An 18,562-nucleotide genomic window follows, 5' to 3' on the forward strand; every position below is an offset into this window, starting at 1 on the left:
GGGGTCAGTCAGACAAATCTATTCCTCCTGAAGACTTCTGGCACCTGGGACAACCACCCAGGTAACAAGATAAGGCTGTGAGAATGAAAGACAAAATGAGCCCACATCAATCTTACTCAAGAGTTGTTTGGTCCAAAACTCCTGTTACTGGGATCCCATAAAACTGTTGCATAGTGGCCACTGCAGACTGCACAGCTTTTCCCGACTGTGCGGCAGTCATTTGGCTGTCAGATGGAAGCAAGTAGCCGTAAGTTTTTAACCAACCCTGAAAAAGAAAGAAACAGATCATAAGTTTCTGCCACAGTAAGTTTTTAGCTTAACAGATCGAAGCATTTTTTTAAAGAAAGAGTGACAAACTAGCACAGTAAACAGTAGGCAGCCTTTTCTCTCAATACTGCGTCTCCCAACAGTTTTCAGAGCAGAACAATAGGAAGAAGCTTTGTTTATCTCTGCCCCTCTCAAATACAGCTCTGCAGGCCAGGGACAGTGTTTTCAAAACCAGCCAAGTAAACCAACACTTTCTTTTGAATTACTTCACTATCACGAGAAAAAGTCACATTAATTCAACATTAAATGAAAAAAACAAACCAACCAACCAAGAAACCAACCCTGAATGCAGATTTGCTTTCACAAACTTTCAAGGTAACATTCAGCAAACACACAACAGTGGGTTTTTTTCTGGCCAATACCCAACAGAAATTAACACAACCGTGCTGACAATCTCTCCAACATCCAGGAACACAGCAAAGAAACCTGAAGTATTAATAACCAAGCAGAAGGACGCCCAACTGCTCTGGCACACTCCACATTCCAAAAAGTGGTTTATAAAGCCTTCATAATGCCCAGCTGTCTGAGACAATGCCTGCTTAGGCCACGATTACTACAAGCCCTGCACAGAGCCCACCAGCAGGACGACATGCCAACCAACAACACAGGCGCGCTGATGGCTGCCGAGAGCAGGGAGGGCAGGAGGGCACATCTGCCTTCACCTATGTAGTGTACAAGAGGAGCTCAGGTGAGGGACAGCAAGCCCCATTTCTTTTTAAGTAAACGCAAGGGAGACAGAAAGGCATTGCTTGCACAACTGGAAGAGCATCACAACACAGCACCAGGGCTGGCGGTGCCAAAGCTCACCAAGTAACTGACCTCGCAGCGTGGTCACCAAAGGCATCGCCAACAGCTCGAGCTGCAGAGCTGCTCGGATACGGGCCGCTCTTTGTGCTGCCCCACACCTCGCGTTGCCTCCGACAGCACAGGACGCCCGAAGACACCGGCCGCCCTCTCACCGCAGCCCGCCACCCCCGGGCAGGGCCAGCCCCGCTCCGCCTCAGCCCGGCCCAACCGGCGGGGTCGGGGCACGGCCCGCAGCACCGCACGCTCCTCCGGGAGCACGAAGCAGGGCACGGCGAGCTCCGGCATCCGGTTCGCCCCCGAAACACGAACGCGCCCAGGAAAAGAGCCCGACGCGGCCAAAGGAGCCGCCGGGCAGCGAGGCCGCGCTCCGAGCCCCGCCGGGCAGCGGCCCCCAGGGCGGGCGGGCTGCTCGCGGAACGGCGGGGCCCGGAGCAGCTGCCGGAGCGATCCCGGCGGTGCAGCCGAAGCGGAACGGCGCCGAGATTTCGGGGGGCGCCGAGATTTCGGGGGGCGCCTCCCCGCCCGCCCCCGGCCACCCCCCGCCCGCCGCCCCGCTCCCGCCCGCAGAGTTCCTCCCGGCACAGCCGCCCTCAGCGACGCGACCGGCACCCACCCGGCCGGTGCTGGTGTCGGCGGCGGCGCGGAGCAGGGCGCAGAGCAGCGGCAGCAGGGAGCCCGCCCCGGCCAGGCCCCAGCGCCGCCTCGGCGCCATGGCAGCGCGGCGGGGCTCCGGGCAGCGCTCCGGCCCGGCGGCGCGGGCTGCGGCTGCGCGGGGACGGCGGAACTGGGAGGTGGCGGCCGCGGTAACGCCTCTTCCTGCGCCGGGCGGGGACGGACGGCGGCGGCTGGTGCTGCCGGTCGGGTTGTGTCCGTGCGGTACCGGACACCCGCGGCACAGTGCGCGGAGCGGCTCCCGGCGGCTCTGGGCTCCCGCGCTGTAGCCGGGCTCCGTCCCTCCGTGCCGGCCCCTCCTCACAGAACGCGCTCCTTTCCCGCTCTTGGAGCCGGGCGGACTCCCGACGGCCACGCGTGGTGCCGTGGGTTCCTCGCGTGTTCTGCTCGGCCGCAGCGCTTGTGGACAGCGGGGCTGCTCTGTTGTCCCGGAGCCCATAAGCGCAGAACATCCCCAAAGCTGCTCCGCACAGCAGCGCCCCAGCACAGCTCGGGGCCGTGCCGCCCTGGCAGCCCGCCCCATGCACACCCACCTCTGGGGCACGGCCTTGCCCTGACCCCCAGCTGGTCCTTCCCTGACAGCTCTGTGCTGTTCCTCAGGCCCTGTCGCTGTCACAGAGCACAGCTCAGCTGCAGCTGCTTGAGGGCTCCCCGCAGCCAATTCTCTAATAGAGATATTCAAGGAGCTAGTGGAAAATCCTTCACCTTGAGGGTAGTGAGGCACTGGAAGTGTGAGCAGTGGGGTGAAGGTGGGGATCCTGCCCCTCTGCTCTGACAGCTCACCTGGAGCACTGTGTCCAGACGTGGAGTCCTCAGTGCATGAGAGACATGGACCTATTGAAGTGTGTGCAGAGCATCACAAAAATGGCCCAAGGGAAAGAATGCCTCCAAGACAGGCTGAAAGAGAGATGGGGCTGTGCAGCTTGGAGAAGAGACAGCTCCAGGGGGACCCTGAGAAGATCAAGTTGTGCAGAAGCCCCGGACAGGGGAGGTGCAGCAGTGTACAGCTCCTCACAGCATGTTTGAGGCAGAGGGCAGCAGGGCTGGTTCAGTCTGGCCTAAGTGTGCATTTCCCAAACAGACACGTCTGGGTTTTTCTAAGTCCTCCAAGAGGGAGAGCAGAGGGTTGCACCCTCCTTCCAGGAACGACCTGGTCTCCACATTTCTGTGCCTGATGGGTGCCTGGCCCCAGCGTCCCAACTCACCGCCAGCAGCTGCAGGCAGGGCCCCAGCTGCCTGCTTGCCTGGTGCCAGATATGGGGAAGGAACTCTTGCTGGCAGGCTCATCCATGTGGACAGCCACTGATTTCATCCCATCCAGGACTGAGCAGACACTGCGCTCCAGCAGCTCAAGGCAGCCGCAGAAGGGCAGGAGATGGATCTGCCAGACAGGTGCTGTGACTAGACCTGATCCTAGGGAGGGCTCCCCATGCCTCCCAACAGCAACAGGCAGCTGCATCAGGAAGCCTGCAGGGTCCTCCTGAGATCTTTGCTGGTCAGCCTAAATTCCCAACCCTTCTGCAGCCAAAGAGCCCCAAGTCCTGATGAGTAGCTGAGAGGGCAGGGGCAGTGCAGTAGGAGGGGCGTGATATTTAAGCACCAGAGTCTTCACCTCTTGAATACTCTGTTTGCCCATGTAGCTCAAACATAGCTCTGAATTCATGATCTCCAAGGACATCATTATCACACAGAGATTACACAGCTCACTTGGCTTTTGTTTTATCTCTTCTGGAGGTCTCCCTGGTTCTCAGCATTGCTTTCTCATGCCCTCTATCTTGCTGCCCCACAGCTTCAGCTCTGAATAGTCTTGTATTCCAACAGGTGCAGAGGTGCATCCAGGGTCTTCTGAAGGCCTTCAGGCATGCCGGGAACACCTCGACCAGAGCCACACCGGATGAGTGGCAGAAGATCAGGTGAGCTTTGGAGATCCTTAGAGAGCTCTCCTTGTCACCTTTGGGCAGGGCTCCCTGACAGCAGGCCTCCCGGAGCTCACTTGTAGCCCACGTGCTGCCTGAGCCTTATAGCTCTGCTCTGATATGGAACTCACCATCGCAGATGCCGTGATGTTGGCATCTAACACTGCACTTAAGGCCTTTGATTGCAGCTCATTCTCTACAATATTCTTCATTCTTAAACTATTTCAGTGACTATGGATTTGGCGCACTCAAGAAACAATTCCTCCTCCTCCTCCACACTGGAGAGGGTGTTTTCAGTGCACTTCTTTACAGCGCTGTGACTCAGATGAGACACCTCAGCAGCGCTTGGTATCAGTTGGATCATGGGCAACTTTTCTCTCTGGCTTGTTGCTGGGCTCTGTTCTTATAAGCATCATCCTTCCTTCCTGCTCTGCCATGACAGAGGCACCTGTGATGGCTGCAGCTGCCTCTGAGAAAGATGGTTGGTGGGAAGCTTGAATATTGAATATTCAGCACCAAACTCCTGCTTGGAGTGAGAAGCTACAGAGGATTGCAACACGTTGCAGACACTTCCAGCAGCTTCTCAGGAGGCTTTGTCAAGGGAAGCCTGCTAGGATGTGTTGGGAGTTGGCTGAGAGAACAGGAAGGACATGATAACCTCAAGGATATTACAGCCTTATAAGAAAGCTTAATGAACAAGAGAAGCAGAAAAACAAGAACTAGGCAGTGGCGAGGATAGAAGTTGTGATGTTGTCAGGATTTTATTAGACTATGTAGTTGGGACAAGGCAACCAATTGTATGTTGCACAGTATGCTAATTACCCAGTCTTCTTATGTCATGATTGTATCTAGTGTATTCTAGCTAGATTTCAAGGAATTCATAGCATTCTGCAGCACGTTTGCTACAAGTTCCCTTGCCTGCTGTGCAGCATCCAGCTCAGGGCTGGAAGGGGACATCTCTGACGGCTCTGCTCTCTCTGTACTTCCGAGCAATCTTTGTCTGATTCTGATGGAGGCTCTCAAGGCATCAGCAGATGGATCCAGCGCCTTCACCTCCTCCAACGCTTCTTTCTCCTGAGTCCCATCCACCTCTTGAAGACGCTGATCTTCCCTGTGCTGAGACATAGCTCTAAACTCATGACCTCCAGGGAAGCGTAGCTTTCCTGTTGAGGCAGCATCAGCACAGACGCTTTGAGGGAGCTTGGCACCTCTGCTGCCTGTCTCAAGTTTAGGCAACTTGACAGGCACCTTCATTGCACGTCCTGTGTTCTTTGAACATCCCTGAAGCTCCTGCTGAAGCAAAGCCACTTTCAGCCTTCTATGCTGACCAGACTGATGAGTACTGGTTTATGAGGCTGCAGTGGAAAGTGCAAGCCACTTTCCAGGTCACCCCACACCAGTATGCTGTGGTAACTCATCCCCAAGCTGGGTTGTCCTTTCCATGCATCAATGCCCAGCCCACACCTCTTCTGCTTTCCCCATCTCCCTCAGATCCATCAAGTAAAGCCCATGCCCTCAGTGCCATGCCACTCTACACGTGCCTGCCAGCACTGGACTTTGCCTACCTCTTCTCGCCTCTTTATATTCTCATGCTCCATCTTCAGCCTGGTCAGGTACTGCCTGTACTCATTGAACTCTTTCAGAGTGCAGACGACCTACAGAGAGACAAGGGTAGATGGTACCCAAAAACTGCCGAGGTAGCTGCCCACCAATGTGCAGGCCCCCAGCAGCAGGGGAGCTGCTCCTCTGCACCCTTCCTGACCCAAGCTGGGGTCCTGCTGCCTCCTCCCTCCTTCCCACGGCTGAGAAGACTCCTGGCTGCATGAAAAACCCCTGGAAAGCCCTCCTGAGGAGACCCGTGTTGGTCAGCCCAACAGCCAAACCTACTCTGCCATCCTTGGTGACCAAGCCCCTGTTCTTCAGGTTCCGCAGGTTGGCTTTGTGGTCGTAGTAGCCCCGCAGATGTGGGTCATGCAGGCTGTTGTACTCTGTGCGCAGATTGCGACTGTATGGATCTCCCAGGTCAAACTGAGGAGAAGGCTGGTGGAGCTGGAAGAGATGTGTTGTAGAGTGTGAATGGGGAAGGAGAGAGCAGCAAAGAGCTCTCTTTGCTGACAGAGACAGAGACACTTCCAAGCTGCTCACACCCACAGGCTGGCCTCTTGCCTCTTTCCCAAACAGTCATGTCTGGGTTTTCCTAAGTCCTCCAAGAGGGAGAGCAGAGGGTTGCACCCTCCTCCAGGAACGACCCGGTCTCCACATTTCTGGCTGTGCCAGATGAGTGCCTGGCCCCGGCATCCCAACACATGGCCAGCAGCTGCCTGCTTGCCTGGTGCCAGATAAGGTGAGGGAACTGCTGCTGATAAGCTCATCTGGTGTGAAAATCCCAGTTTTCAGACCCTCTCCTGACTGGTGGGCACTGCTATTGACCAGCCCTTGGTTGTCTCCCTGCTGTGGAGCCAGAAGCATCCCCTCATTCCCGTATGCAGTTGGGGCAAAGGGCCATAGGTCCCACAGTAGAGCCAGTGGCCACAAGGCCTCCTTGGCATGGCGGCAACCCCAGGAAACAAGAGCCCTTTTTGACGCTTCCCTCCTCCTCTCACCTTTTCCCCCAGCTTTCTCCTGGCAAAGAGGAGCTTGGTGCCGGGCTGCACAGGGATTTTAACCCCGAGTGGAAGGTCCAGCAGCCGGCTACCTCCTGCTCCAACTTCCTGTCCTCCGGGTCGGAGCTAGAAAGACAAAGACACGCTTGGACACTCAGACACTCCATTCCCCTCTCCAGCCCACCTCCGCTCCCTTTGGCAGCTCCCTCCCCACTTCTGTACCCGATGCTGGGATGTGCAGAGAGGTGCGATTCCCTGCAAGCCTTCTCCAGCACCAGCATGAGGAGAAGTGTCCCTCAGCCTCTGGAGAGCATCTACAGCCCCAGAGCAGCCCTGCATACCCCAGGCTGCTGCACTCAGCCCTCTCTTGATGTAGCAGCGCTCACCTTTCCGCTCTTCCCCACTATGCTCAGAAATTCATCTGCATTTCGGAATCCAGCACTGCCACAGCACTCCATGGCTCCTGGTAGGAACTCTCTGAGAGCTGCAACCTTCCGCTACCACCTCTCGCTCCAGCAGCAGCGAACTGAGGCCACCCCAGCCGGAGTTCCAGCCTGCAGCTTTATGTCACGCTCACCCACTGCTGCATCACAATGACGTGCAATGACACATGGCAAGCCTGCAGCTGCATGGAGGCCCTTCTGGGTGCACTCGTGGTAAGCTGCTCCAGCTGGCCCTGCTTTGAGCCTGAGGCCTGGCCTGGGTCACTTCCACAGCCTTCTTCCCACTGCAACGCTTTTGTCATTCTCTGAACAATACAGACATCCTCGTATATCAGCACAAAACATGGAATGTCCACACAGAAAAGCTTTGCTTGTTTGTTTCAGTGCTCACAAACGCGTCATTCTCAGTAGCTGTGTAAGAACATTTCATGCAGGTCACTCCTATTTTAACAACTCCCAAAGCCGCCTTCTTCAAAAGATCCGTGCAGCCTACCAGCAGCTGCTGTGCTTAGAATCACAGCATTGCTCAGGTTGGGAAAGACCTTCAAGATCAAGTCCAACCTCAACGTAAACATACCACCTAAACTCATTGCAGTCCACAGCTAAGTCACATCCCTGAGCACTTCCTGAACTTCCCACATCAATGGCCCTCCGTCCTGCAGCATTTCTCCCTCAGTCTCCCTCATGCTTCATCACGCAAGGCAGGAGGTTTTGCATCAGCAGACAAGGGCTTCTCTCTGCCACTCCCTGACTCTGCCCTTCTCCTCCCCTATCCCTCCAGCATGCCTGCTCCACCAGCACTCCTGAGAAGAGCCACAGTGTTAGTTCAATCTTTGTGCCCAGTGCGCAGAAATGAGCAGATGGTCAGAGTCTACACAGAAGACCAAACTTCATTAGATAGTGTAGCAACCTTTCTCCTGCCCATGTTTCTTCAAAAGCCCAAGAACTGTTGAGGTACCTACACAGGCAGCCTTCCACAAAACTGTGGGGTCCCAGTGGCAGGGGAGCCACCCCATGCCACACCATCCCCTGCCATAAAAGAGGGGCCACAGATTTCATCCCATCCAGGATTGAGCTGCCTCCTCAACACTCAGGCAGTGCAAGGCATCCAGACAACAGCAGGAGTGGGAACTGCCAACAGGGTGTTGGGGCTAAGCATGTTCCCAGGGAAAGCAGCACAACCGCCTTGTGTCCTCCACCAGTGACAGGTGGCTGCAGCAAGTGCTCTGGAAACCCATCCCAAGGAGGCCTGTGTTGGTCGCTTCAATATTCAAACCTACTGTGCCATTACTGGCCCTTAGAATCATCATAGAATCACAAGGTTGGAAAGGACCTACAAGATCATCCAGTCCAACCATTCTCCCTTTACTATACGTACAGTGACAATAATGAAAAGATGGTAGTACATATCAAAAAGGTTATTTACAGGAAAAACTCACCTGTATGGAAGCCCTCAGTCTGCTGGGAAACACCAAGGCAATCACCACCAAGGACCAATCTCCAAGAGATGCTGCCATAGTGGTGGTCAGCCTTTAAATGAGGTCTAGAGAAGGTGGAGTCAAGCTCCACCCCTTCCAGGAGCACAGCTCCATTACTCTCACCTGTGCTCCCACAGCTGACCCAACACTTGCCTCAGCTGATTAATCAGAGGTTCAGGCTGTGATTACCAATCTCCCATACCCCATAGCTACAGGAAAACACTAACCCACCTCTCCTAGCTCCCTATCCAGACACCTCTTGAACACTGCTAGGGACAGTGACTCCACCACCTCCCTGGGCAGACATTCCAGTGCCTGAGAGAAAAAGTTTATTCTTATGTCCAGTATAAACCTCTTCTGATACAGCTGGAGGGTCCTAATGAGTAGCTGAGAGGGCAGGGGCAGTGCAGTAGGAGGGGCATGATATCTAAGCACCAGGGTCTTCACCTCTCGAAGACTCTGGGTTTGCCCGAGCAGCTCCAACATAGCTCTAATTCATGGTCTCCAGGGAAGCATAGCTTTCTTGTTGAGGTGGTATCAGTAGAGCTGCTTCCAGAGAGCTTGGAGCTTTCCCTGCCCCATTCTGAGCAGCTTCATTGCACATTCTGTGCCCTTCAAGCTCACTGATGGCCATGCTGATCCAAAGCCACTTTCAGCCTTCTGCGTTGGCCAGACTGGACAGTATTGCCTGGAGGACGGTTGCAGCGACTCGGCACGGACTCAGATGTGAACGATCCAAATCGTTTATTACAAGTTCTCACATCCCTTATATACCTTCACAAGTTGTTATTTTCTAACTTTCCCATCCGCCCTTACAACTTTCCCAAACACCTTACATGTCAACAAAGCATTCTACAAAACACTTTTCAACTGTCCATGCAGGCACATATCCAATCAGAGCTGTGAGACTCTTCTTCTCCCTGCAGAGGTGTCCTTGGTTCTCATGCTGTTTATCTTGCTCCACAGCTGCTGCTCTGAACAGCTTTTCTTGTATTCCCACAATTCCCCCTTTTTTGTTTATTGACAAGCTACTACCATACTATAAAATAATAACACTAATTATATTAATAACATAATCATTATAACTCAATCAAGGCCTCGATTGACAATATTCTGAAAATGAAAAAGGAGATAAGGCAAATGACAAAATATATGGTTAAATCCACTAAAATATCAGACGCATTTTGCCTGCGACCTAAGTTCCTACAACCTGGAAAAGAATCCCTGAGAATCCAATTCTGTGTAAATCTGAAATGGGTTAGAAAAGACTTCAATTTCATGTTATCCATTTTAAACCATCCCGTTAGCATGAAGCAAATACTCCCTAAGCTAGCACATTATTACTTATTGTCCCTGGAGAGGCAGAAAACTGCAGAAAAGGAGAGAGAAGGATCATGTTGGCGGTGGATGCGATAGGCAGTGCCAGCAGGGCGTCCCCTGCTTCAAGGTGCACTTTCCCTTTCTCATCCACCACGGATTCTCTCTTGCTCTTTTCCTACTCAGGGTCTGAATGGTATTTTCCATTTGTACACTGCATCCGCATGGCCAGTGCGTGGTACAGAGCCCAAGTGGAACACCTGCTTGCAAAACAGAATAAATTGCCGAGGTTAGCTTTTTTAGCAAGCACCTTCGTTTCAATTGATGCATGGTCATATTTTGAAAATCCCCATTAGTGAGATGAAAAAGAGTTAATAATTGTTATGTTTAAGAATCATCCGTTTGTCCAGGATTCTTTTCCAGGGTCTTATTTTTACAAACTAAGAAGAGGCTAGTTGATAGGCTAATAAAATCATAACTGAACATTACTAGTACACTAAAAGAGCTATTCCTATAATTTCCAGCATTGGTAACATCAAATCCTATTGAACTTATAGTCTATCTACTGCCAAAATAGGAAAGACACACAATAATCTAAATAATGCTTAATAATTCTAATTCTTAAATTTATACCAGTAATGTGGAAGAGTTACCTACTATGTCTTACCATTACTAAAATTATTGTTTGCAATACAACAAATTACAAAGCAATATCAATGAAGTAAAAGGCATATAATCACAATCATTATTAAGGCTGGGTGTTATTTTCTGCCTTGAGATGAGGCCCAACATATCTTGCCGGAACCCATGTAGGGCCAGTCCTTGTAGAAACACAAGCATATCCACAACCCCACGTTATCAATGGTAAGGGACCTTCCCAGTGCCCTGTGGCCATATTTCGAATGTTAACCATTGGCCGTTCCTTGAGCACTGGGGAGGCCCCAAAATGACGATCCACACGAGTTGTATTTGTATGATCACGATTTAAAAAATTCAGCACAAACAAAGCCTTACATAATCTTTCTTGTGGTGTGTCTCCCGTATTCCCCCTTTTTTGTTTATTAAGAACAGATTTCAGTGTTTGATGAGTACGCTCAATGATAGCTTGTCCAGTGGGAGAATGAGGGATGCCTGTAATATGTCTAACCCCCCATTCTTGCAGGAAAGTTCGAGTGGCCTTAGAGGTATAAGCGGGCCCATTATCTGTTTTTATCGTATGAGGGATTCCCATAGCAGCATAAGCAGATAACCAGTGTTTACGGGCGTCGCGACTGCGTTCACCTGTATGTGCTGTGGCAAATATGTAAGAAGAATGAGTATCTATCGTTACGTGTACGTATTTTAGACGGCCAAATTCAGGAACATGAGTGACATCTGTCTGCCAGAGTTGAAGAGGGGCTGTTCCACGCGGATTTGTCTCAGTTTGAGGCAAAGGGGCAATTGCCTGGCAGTCTGGGCATGTTAGAATAATGTTACGGGCTTGATCCACTGTCAGTTGGAGTTGTTTTTGTAAGGCTCTCCTGTTCTGATGGAAAAATTGATGGGAGAGTCGTGCTTGCTCAAATAATTGAGGAGTAGCAAAAGCGACTGTGGCTTGATCAGCCTTACGGTTGCCCTCAGTTAAAGGACCAGGCAATGTAGTATGCGATCGAATGTGCATAATAAAATAAGGAAGAGTACGGTGAGAAACATAATGCAAGACTCGCTTGAGCTGTACAAACAAAACCGGATTATTAACTTCCTTAAGAAAGGATCCTTCAATCCGCTGAATGATACCTGTAACATACAAAGAGTCAGTTATTATATTAAGCTTTTGATCTGAAAAAATTTGGAAAGCTCGAGCTACTGCAGCAAGTTCTACAACTTGAGGTGATCCATCAACAACATGTACGTCTGACTGCCATTGTGTAGCAGTCGCACGCCAGAGAACCACTGCTTGGTGTGTCTTGCCAGAGCCATCTGTAAATACAGTAACAGCATTAGGTATTGGAACATGTGAAAGTAAAGTATTAGTAGCAATGGGGATATCAGCCAAATTATGTAGTAACTGATGTTTGGGAGGATGAGTGGACAGTTGTCCGGTATAGTCTGCCATAGCAGTCTGAAAACGAAGTGACTGCGCAAGCATCCAATCTAAATCTTTTTTAGTAGCAGGTACGTATATGCAATCAGGGTCAAGAGCTGGTAGAATTTGTAGATGATGTCGACCTCGCTGTATTAGCATAGCAAACATTTCCACTCGTGATGTAATAGTTTTTGAAAATGTATGAGGTAAAAATACCCATTCGAGGATAACGAGAGGATCCTTTCTTGAGGTATCCCATTGACATAACAGCTATATGGCTGATAGAAGTTGGATATTATTATGAGATGTACTGGAAGTGATAAACAAACACGATGGCTATATTGATTTTGCACTGATGTTATTACAGAGTCTAAGCATTGTTGTGTTTCTGGTGTTAATTGTCTTTTAGAAGTTAGATCTGGGTCTCCTTTCAGTAGTTTGAATAAAGGATGCAGCTCTTGAGTAGTAATTCCCAAAAGTGGCCGCAACCAATTGATGGTTCCTAATAACTTTTGCAGATCGTTTAACGTCCATACGTGAGGTACTATTTTGAGGATTTGTGGCTGGATAGTGTGATATGCAATTTTCCATCCTAAATATTTCCATGGAGAACTAAGTTGCACTTTTTCTTCTGCTATTTGTAAGCCAATAGACTGGACTGCCTCCCAGACGAGCAGTAAAGCGTCCTTTAGACCCTCTTCTTGTTCTGCTGCTATTAAAATATCATCCATGTAATGATAAATAAGGACATGAGGTCTAGCCTTTCGTACTGGTTGTAATGCATTTGCTACAGTCAATTGACATATCGTTGGACTATTAAGCATTCTTTGTGGTAACACTGTCCAATGATACCGCTGAGCAGGGCTTTGTAGGTTGATGGAGGGCACTGAGAAAGCAAATCGTGGTGCATCTTTCGGATAAAGCTGAATGGTAAAAAAACAGTCTTTCAAATCAATGACTGCTATAGGCCAATCCAAAGGTAACATTGAGGGTGAAGGAAGGCCAGGCTGCAACGCTCCCATAGGCTCAATTGCTGCATTGACAGCACGCAAGTCCTGTAAAAGTCTCCATATTCCACTCTTCTTGAGGATAACAAAAACCGGAGTATTCCAAGGGCTGGTAGTAGGCACTATATGACCAGCAGCTAGCTGTTCTTGAACTAACTCATGTAAGTGCAGCAACTTTTCTCTTTTTAAGGGCCACTGATCTACCCAAATAGGTTGTTCTGTTTTCCAAGCTAAGGGTATAGGTTGCTGCCGATCAATGGCCCTCACTGAAAATTTGTCTGCAAAATCATACCCCACTGACTTAAGAGATCACGACCCCACAAAGTACAGGGAATTGGCAAAATGTAAGGAGCAGCGTGAGCAATGCAACCATCAGGCCCTTCAAAAGATAAAATTTGGGCACTTTGTTTTGGCTGCTGTAGGCCCCCAACCCCCACAATAGCAGAATTAGGATCTCTTAGTGGCCACTCAGAGGGCCAGTCACTGGACTTAATGATGGTAACATCAGCTCCAGTATCCACTAGTCCTAATAACTGTCTGCCATTTACTAAGCATGGTAATAATGGTTTGTCTTTTGACAGTTGTGTGGTCCATAGCACAACAGGTTTATCTGTGCTCCCAAATCCACCGGTTCGATCTCTAATACCAGGTTTGGTCATAGAATGAAAAGGGACTAATTGTGCTATTTTTTGGCCTTTTGGAATAAAACAGGGGGGTGAGGGTGTCCATGCCATTATCTTAATTTCCCCGGTATGGTCAGCATCTATAACTCCAGGTAAAACAAAAAGTCCCATCCTTGTAACAGAAGAACGTCCTAACAAGAGGGCGCTACGCCCGGCCCCAAGGGGACCCATTACCCCTGTTGGAATGAGAGTCACGGTGCTATCAGTCAGCGTCACTGACTGGGCAGTGGACAAATCCACTCCTGAGCTGCCAATGGTGGCTGGTCTGAGTGAGCTGGCCAGGCAGCGTCTGGCTGAGTCGGGACCGTATTTGCTGTCATAGCGCGCGGTCTCGCGCTCCTCTTGCCGTTTCCCGGCAGATCGCAGGGCTGTGCAGCAACAGGAAGTTTGGGTCGGCAGCCTCTAGCCCAGTGTAGCCCCTTCCTGCACCGTGGACAGGGTCGAGTTGGAACAGCAGAAGCATTTTTATTTGCTCGCTTGGGCTTTTTACAGTCCCGTTGGACATGACCTGGTTCCCCACAATTGTAACACTTCACTTTTTGAGCTGTCCCTGCATCAAGTTGGGTTGCCAATGAATCTGCTAGCAGGGCCATTTTATGACTTTCTGTGCCTACATCTTGACAGGCTTTAATCAAGTCAGTAATTGATGGGTCTGCATTTGCGTTTTCTACTGCTAATTGCTTAAGCAAGACATTTCGGGCAGCTTCATTTTCTACTTGTCTCTCTAATGAATTTTGCAAATGTTCAAGAAATTTAATGTAAGGCTCAGTAGCCTCTTGCCTAATTGAAGTAAATGAAGCATCGGGTGAATTAATATCAGGAACCCGACGGACAGCACACAACACCAAAGTCTTAACTTGTTCCAGGCATTGCCTGTCCAGCTGTGCCTGTGCCTGAGGTGTTGCCCGGACCCCCTCCCCCATGAGTTCCTCTAGGCCAATATGATTTAGGTTGTTCGAATTATTCAAGGCCTGGACAGCAGCCTGATCCCGGTATTCAGTCATGAACACGGTGTATTGCATGGGAGAGAGGATCATTCGTAACACACTTTTCCAGTCATGAGGGGTCATAACATAACTCACCAATTGCAACCAAAAGATTGTATGTAAAGGCTGACTGAACTCCGTATGTTCTCACTGACTCCCTGAGCTCTTTCACTGCCTCATAAGTCAGGGGTTCCCAACGGGGGGCGTGATTCGGCTGATACAACACAGGAAAGGCTTGCAATGTGTCAGCATCACCCCTTAATATTGCTTCTTTTCTGCACTGCTCTAAGACATCACAGTACGCTGTAGGGAAATTTGTCGTTCCTGCTCCCTTCAAATTATCATCAGGAGGAAATGCGCCCGATTCGCATTCCGGATCTACTGGACCGGGGTCACAACGATCCCCTGGTTTCGATCCGTCCGTGTCTTTAACCACGTTACACGCGGGCGGCACAGACGCAGCAGCGCACGACATTGGCGGAGCGGGGGGCGGAAGCGGCGCGACGAGCGTCGTAGGCGGAGCGAAGGGCGAGGGCGCCGTAGAGGGCGGCAACGCGGCGAACGTCGGGGGAGGAGCGAACGGCGGGAGCGCGAAGGGGGGCGGCCGCGGCCCCTCGTCTCCCCGAATCGGGGAGGGGTCGGAGCCGCCGGTCGGATCCGGGCACGGGCCGCTTCCCGCAGCGAGAGGCAGCGGCGGGGTTGGGACGGAGGGCGGCAGGGAATGGTCGGAATAAATTCTTTCCCGTCGTGATTGCTTAATCCCTTCCATTATCCGGCTCCAAACGGGCAACAGCTTAGCAGCCTTTCTGTCTTTAGCGAGAGAAGCCTTGTAGAGTTTGGAGCCGATTTTGTCCCAAAGTTCTGTATCGAAAGAGAACTCAGTTTTTGGAAATTCAGGGACATTTTTGCTTATCCATTTAAGAAGAGTAGCTAATGCTGAAGTAGACACAGTCTTATCCTGATACAGTAACACTGAACGCAATACTTCGAGATGTACTCGTTGCTCCCTCGTTAGTGAGCTCCCCATAGCTCCTACTGCTCCCCATAGCTCCTACTGCTCACCTTCTGTCCTGCAGAACGGTGCGGGTGCGCGCGAAACAGTCTCTCCGAAGTTCAGTCGGGCGGCGCTGCCGGACCGGGCTCGCTCAGCCGCGGGTTGATTTGCTCCACGTTGTGGGCGCCATTTGCAGCGACTCGGCACGGACTCAGATGTGAACGATCCAAATCGTTTATTACAAGTTCTCACATCCCTTATATACCTTCACAAGTTGTTATTTTCTAACTTTCCCATCCGCCCTTACAACTTTCCCAAACACCTTACATGTCAACAAAGCATTCTACAAAACACTTTTCAACTGTCCATGCAGGCACATATCCAATCAGAGCTGTGAGACTCTTCTTCTCCCTGCAGAGGTGTCCTTGGTTCCCATGCTGTTTATCTTGCTCCACAGCTGCTGCTCTGAACAGCTTTTCTTGTATTCCCACAGACGCCACCTGGTTTGTGAGGCTGCAGAGCGCTGCCTTTCTCTTCCACAACCACATCCACAGAAGTGGCTGAACCCAGACAAGATCTGTCCATGTCTGTCCTTGGTCTGTGGAGAAATTTCTGCAACACAGTAATTGCTTGACAAAGCTTTTCCTTCAAAGGGTGAGCAGGTTTAGGCTCGGTCTTGTCTCAGAAAGTGCTTCCCAGCCTGCATGGTGATGATTTATGCAGATGAGGGCCAGCACTCTGCTTCAGCCACTCAGCGAGGGCAGAAGAGAAGGGATCCCCTCAGTGCTCTGGGTTGTCCTTTCTATGCATCAATGCCCGGCCCACCAGCCCAGCCCACACCTCTTCTGCTTTCCCCATCGCCCTCAGATCCATCAAGTAAAGCCCGTGCCTTCGGTGCAATGCCACTGACACGTGCCTGCCAGCACTGGGCTTTGCCTACCTCTTCTCGCCTCTTTATATTCTCACGCTCCAGTTTCAGCCTGGTCAGGCACTGCCTGTACTCAGGCACTACTTGCCTGTACTTCCCTGATCCTCAGGGAAGCCCTCCTTAATCACACCACAGGCTGACTGGTGCCCTCACCCTCTCCAACACTCCCCACACCAGACTCAGCCACCGGTCCAGCACTCCGGGCTCCTCTGTGTTGCCCACACACAGCTCTGGGCACATTGCCTTCAGGGACACCAGTCCTCCTCTGTGGCACAGCTGCCCAGGGTGGTGGTGGGGTCAGCATCCCTGGAGGCGTTCATGAATCACAGAGACATGGCACTGAGGGACATGGTCAGTGGGCATGGTGGGGATGGGTTGTTGGTTGGAACAATTGATCTTCGCAGTCATTACCACCTTTTATGATTGTAGGATTCTATGACTGGCACTGGTTGGATCACTGGAGGCTTTTCTCTGGCTTGTTGCTGTTCCAACAGGCCTTGTTGTTCCTTCCTGCCATGCCATGAGAGGCAGTTGGGATGGTGTCATGGAGTGACCCCTAGATGTCAGTCCATGACAGATGGCTGTGGCTGCAGCCAAATTCTTGCTCAGAATGAGAAGCTATGAAGGATTGCAAGATGCTGCAAACACTTCCCATGGTTTCTTGAGTGTCTTTGTGAAGGGAAGCCTTCCAGGATGCTTTGGGAGTGCTTTCCTCAGTTTCCCTTCTCCAGGTTTTCCCACTTGGAACTTTCATCTGGCATTGGGAGCTCTCACTGCCTGGCTCTTTGCCGTGGCTCAGGTGCACTGGCTGTGCTGGGTTCCAGGCACTTCCCACCTTTCTGCAGCACGTTCATTACAACCTTCCTTGATAGCAACACCATTTCCTGCTCAGGGCTAGAAAGGGCCATCTCCAAAGGCTCTGCCCTTTTTGCTCTTCCAAGCAATCTTTGTCTGATCCTCATGGAAGCCCTCCTTAGGGTGCTGACAGGCTGATCCAATGCCCTTACCCTCTTTATCACTTCCTGCGCCAGAGACTCAGCTGCCTCCTGAAGACTCTGGGCTTCTCTGTGTTGTTTAGACATAGCTCTGAACTCAAGATCTCCAGGGAAGCGTGGCCTCATTGTGGCAGCTTCAGTATGGATCTCCCAGGGTGCTTCAAGCCTTCCCTGCTGAAATGAGATTGGAGCAACTCATCAGGCAACTTCATTGCACATCCTGTGCTCTTCAGGTCTCCTGGAAGGTTATGCTGAACTTTCAGCATTCTGAGTTAGCCAAACTGGAGACTATTGGCTGTTCCCACTCTTGCCCTTCTCCCACTGGTTCATGATGCCCAAGTGCTGGGGAGGCAGCTGGGAGCAAGGAGTCAGCTTGGCCCTGTCTGGGTGGGAAGCAGCTGCCCCAGTGTTGGGGAGTGGAGAGTGGAGCAGCTCCCACACCATTGGAGACCTGCAGATTTTGGAAGGCCACGTGGGTAGCTCCCTCAACAGTCCTGGGGAGCTTCCTGCCCTTTTTTGCCCACGGCTCGTGCCAAATGTCATTCAGAGGTTTCTGTGTTCACCACTTGCTCCTTGGTCATACACAAACCCATGGTTTCTTGCTACTCACTTCAACCCACCTCCAGTTTGGTGGGGCTTGCCACTGGTTTTTATAGCATCTGCTCACCCCCATGCCAGTTGTACAAGCTGGAGGTCTCGTGATCATGCCAAGAGGGTCTGTCCAGCACAAATAGTTACAGTCTTTCGGTTTTCTCTCTCCGTGTCTGCTGAACTGTTTGCACCTGTAAAGGTCTTCTGCTAGTCGGAGCAAGAATGTCTTTATTTTCTCACAATAATATACACACTGGGAGAGACCTGGACAAATGAATTCAGGGAGCTTGGAAAGTGTATAGAAAGGGATTGTAATGAAAGAAAGGAATTGGGAAGAACAGCAGCAGCTGCACTAGAGCAGGACCTGAAAGGTACCAGGATGAGATTTGCCCCCATTGGACTGAATGCAACGTGCACACAGCAGGGTAAAGGTGTTTGTTTTCTGATAGATACAGGTGCATCCCTGTACTGCGTCAAGAATTACTACCCATAGATTATTTTGGTAACGGTAGTTGAAGCTGGTGGTCAACAAGGAAAAGCTTAGCAATTAAATAAAAAAGGGAGCTAAGGGTAAAGCAATGGGAGTGACTACAGCTGTAAATAACCCTTTGTGGGTAGTCAGAAGAGATCTGATCTGGTGGTTTGTTCTGTTTGTGAGCAGGTGTTCACCTGGGCTCTGCATCACACACTGGCCGTGCAGATGTGGAGTACGAGTGGAAAAAGCCCTGCAGACCCCAACAAGAATAAAAA

The 18,562-nt window shown here is 51.0% G+C and overlaps 2 protein-coding genes across 4 annotated transcripts in view; both read right to left on the reverse strand.

Moving 5' to 3' along the window:
- LOC107322832 (matrix metalloproteinase-24) overlaps positions 1–1,931 on the reverse strand; it is a 43,574-nt gene extending 41,643 nt beyond the window's left edge. Inside the window, exons 1-2 of one of the 2 annotated variants that reach the window (XM_015881336.3) lie at positions 1,748–1,931; positions 117–265 (exon numbers count right to left, since the gene is read on the reverse strand). In XM_015881336.3, coding sequence (XP_015736822.2) covers positions 117–265; positions 1,748–1,846 — 248 coding nt within the window. In that variant the 5' untranslated portion in view covers positions 1,847–1,931. Of the gene's footprint in view, positions 1–116; positions 266–1,146; positions 1,267–1,747 lie in introns of those variants that run through there. The other variant, XM_032448518.2, reaches the window with a different exon arrangement.
- Positions 1,932–4,460: 2,529 nt separating this feature from the next.
- LOC146757745 (uncharacterized) lies at positions 4,461–8,373 on the reverse strand. 2 transcript variants are annotated; one of them, XM_085520016.1, is made up of 5 exons: positions 8,208–8,373; positions 6,326–6,451; positions 5,610–5,771; positions 5,288–5,377; positions 4,461–5,015 (listed from the first exon to the last, which is right to left on the reverse strand). In XM_085520016.1, exons 1-5 carry the CDS (start codon positions 8,283–8,285, stop codon positions 4,581–4,583), a joined length of 891 nt encoding a protein of 296 aa, XP_085376142.1. In that variant the 5' UTR covers positions 8,286–8,373; the 3' UTR covers positions 4,461–4,580. The 2 variants fall into 2 exon arrangements, with proteins under 2 accessions (XP_085376142.1, XP_085376143.1); XM_085520017.1 differs by having other exon boundaries at positions 4,461–5,012; positions 8,208–8,371.
- Between the last annotated feature and the right edge of the window lie 10,189 nt (positions 8,374–18,562).

The sequence above is a fragment of the Coturnix japonica genome, chromosome 19 (assembly GCF_054131305.1).
Source record: "Coturnix japonica strain WE chromosome 19, WE-NBRP24, whole genome shotgun sequence".
Classification (NCBI taxonomy): domain Eukaryota; kingdom Metazoa; phylum Chordata; class Aves; order Galliformes; family Phasianidae; genus Coturnix; species Coturnix japonica.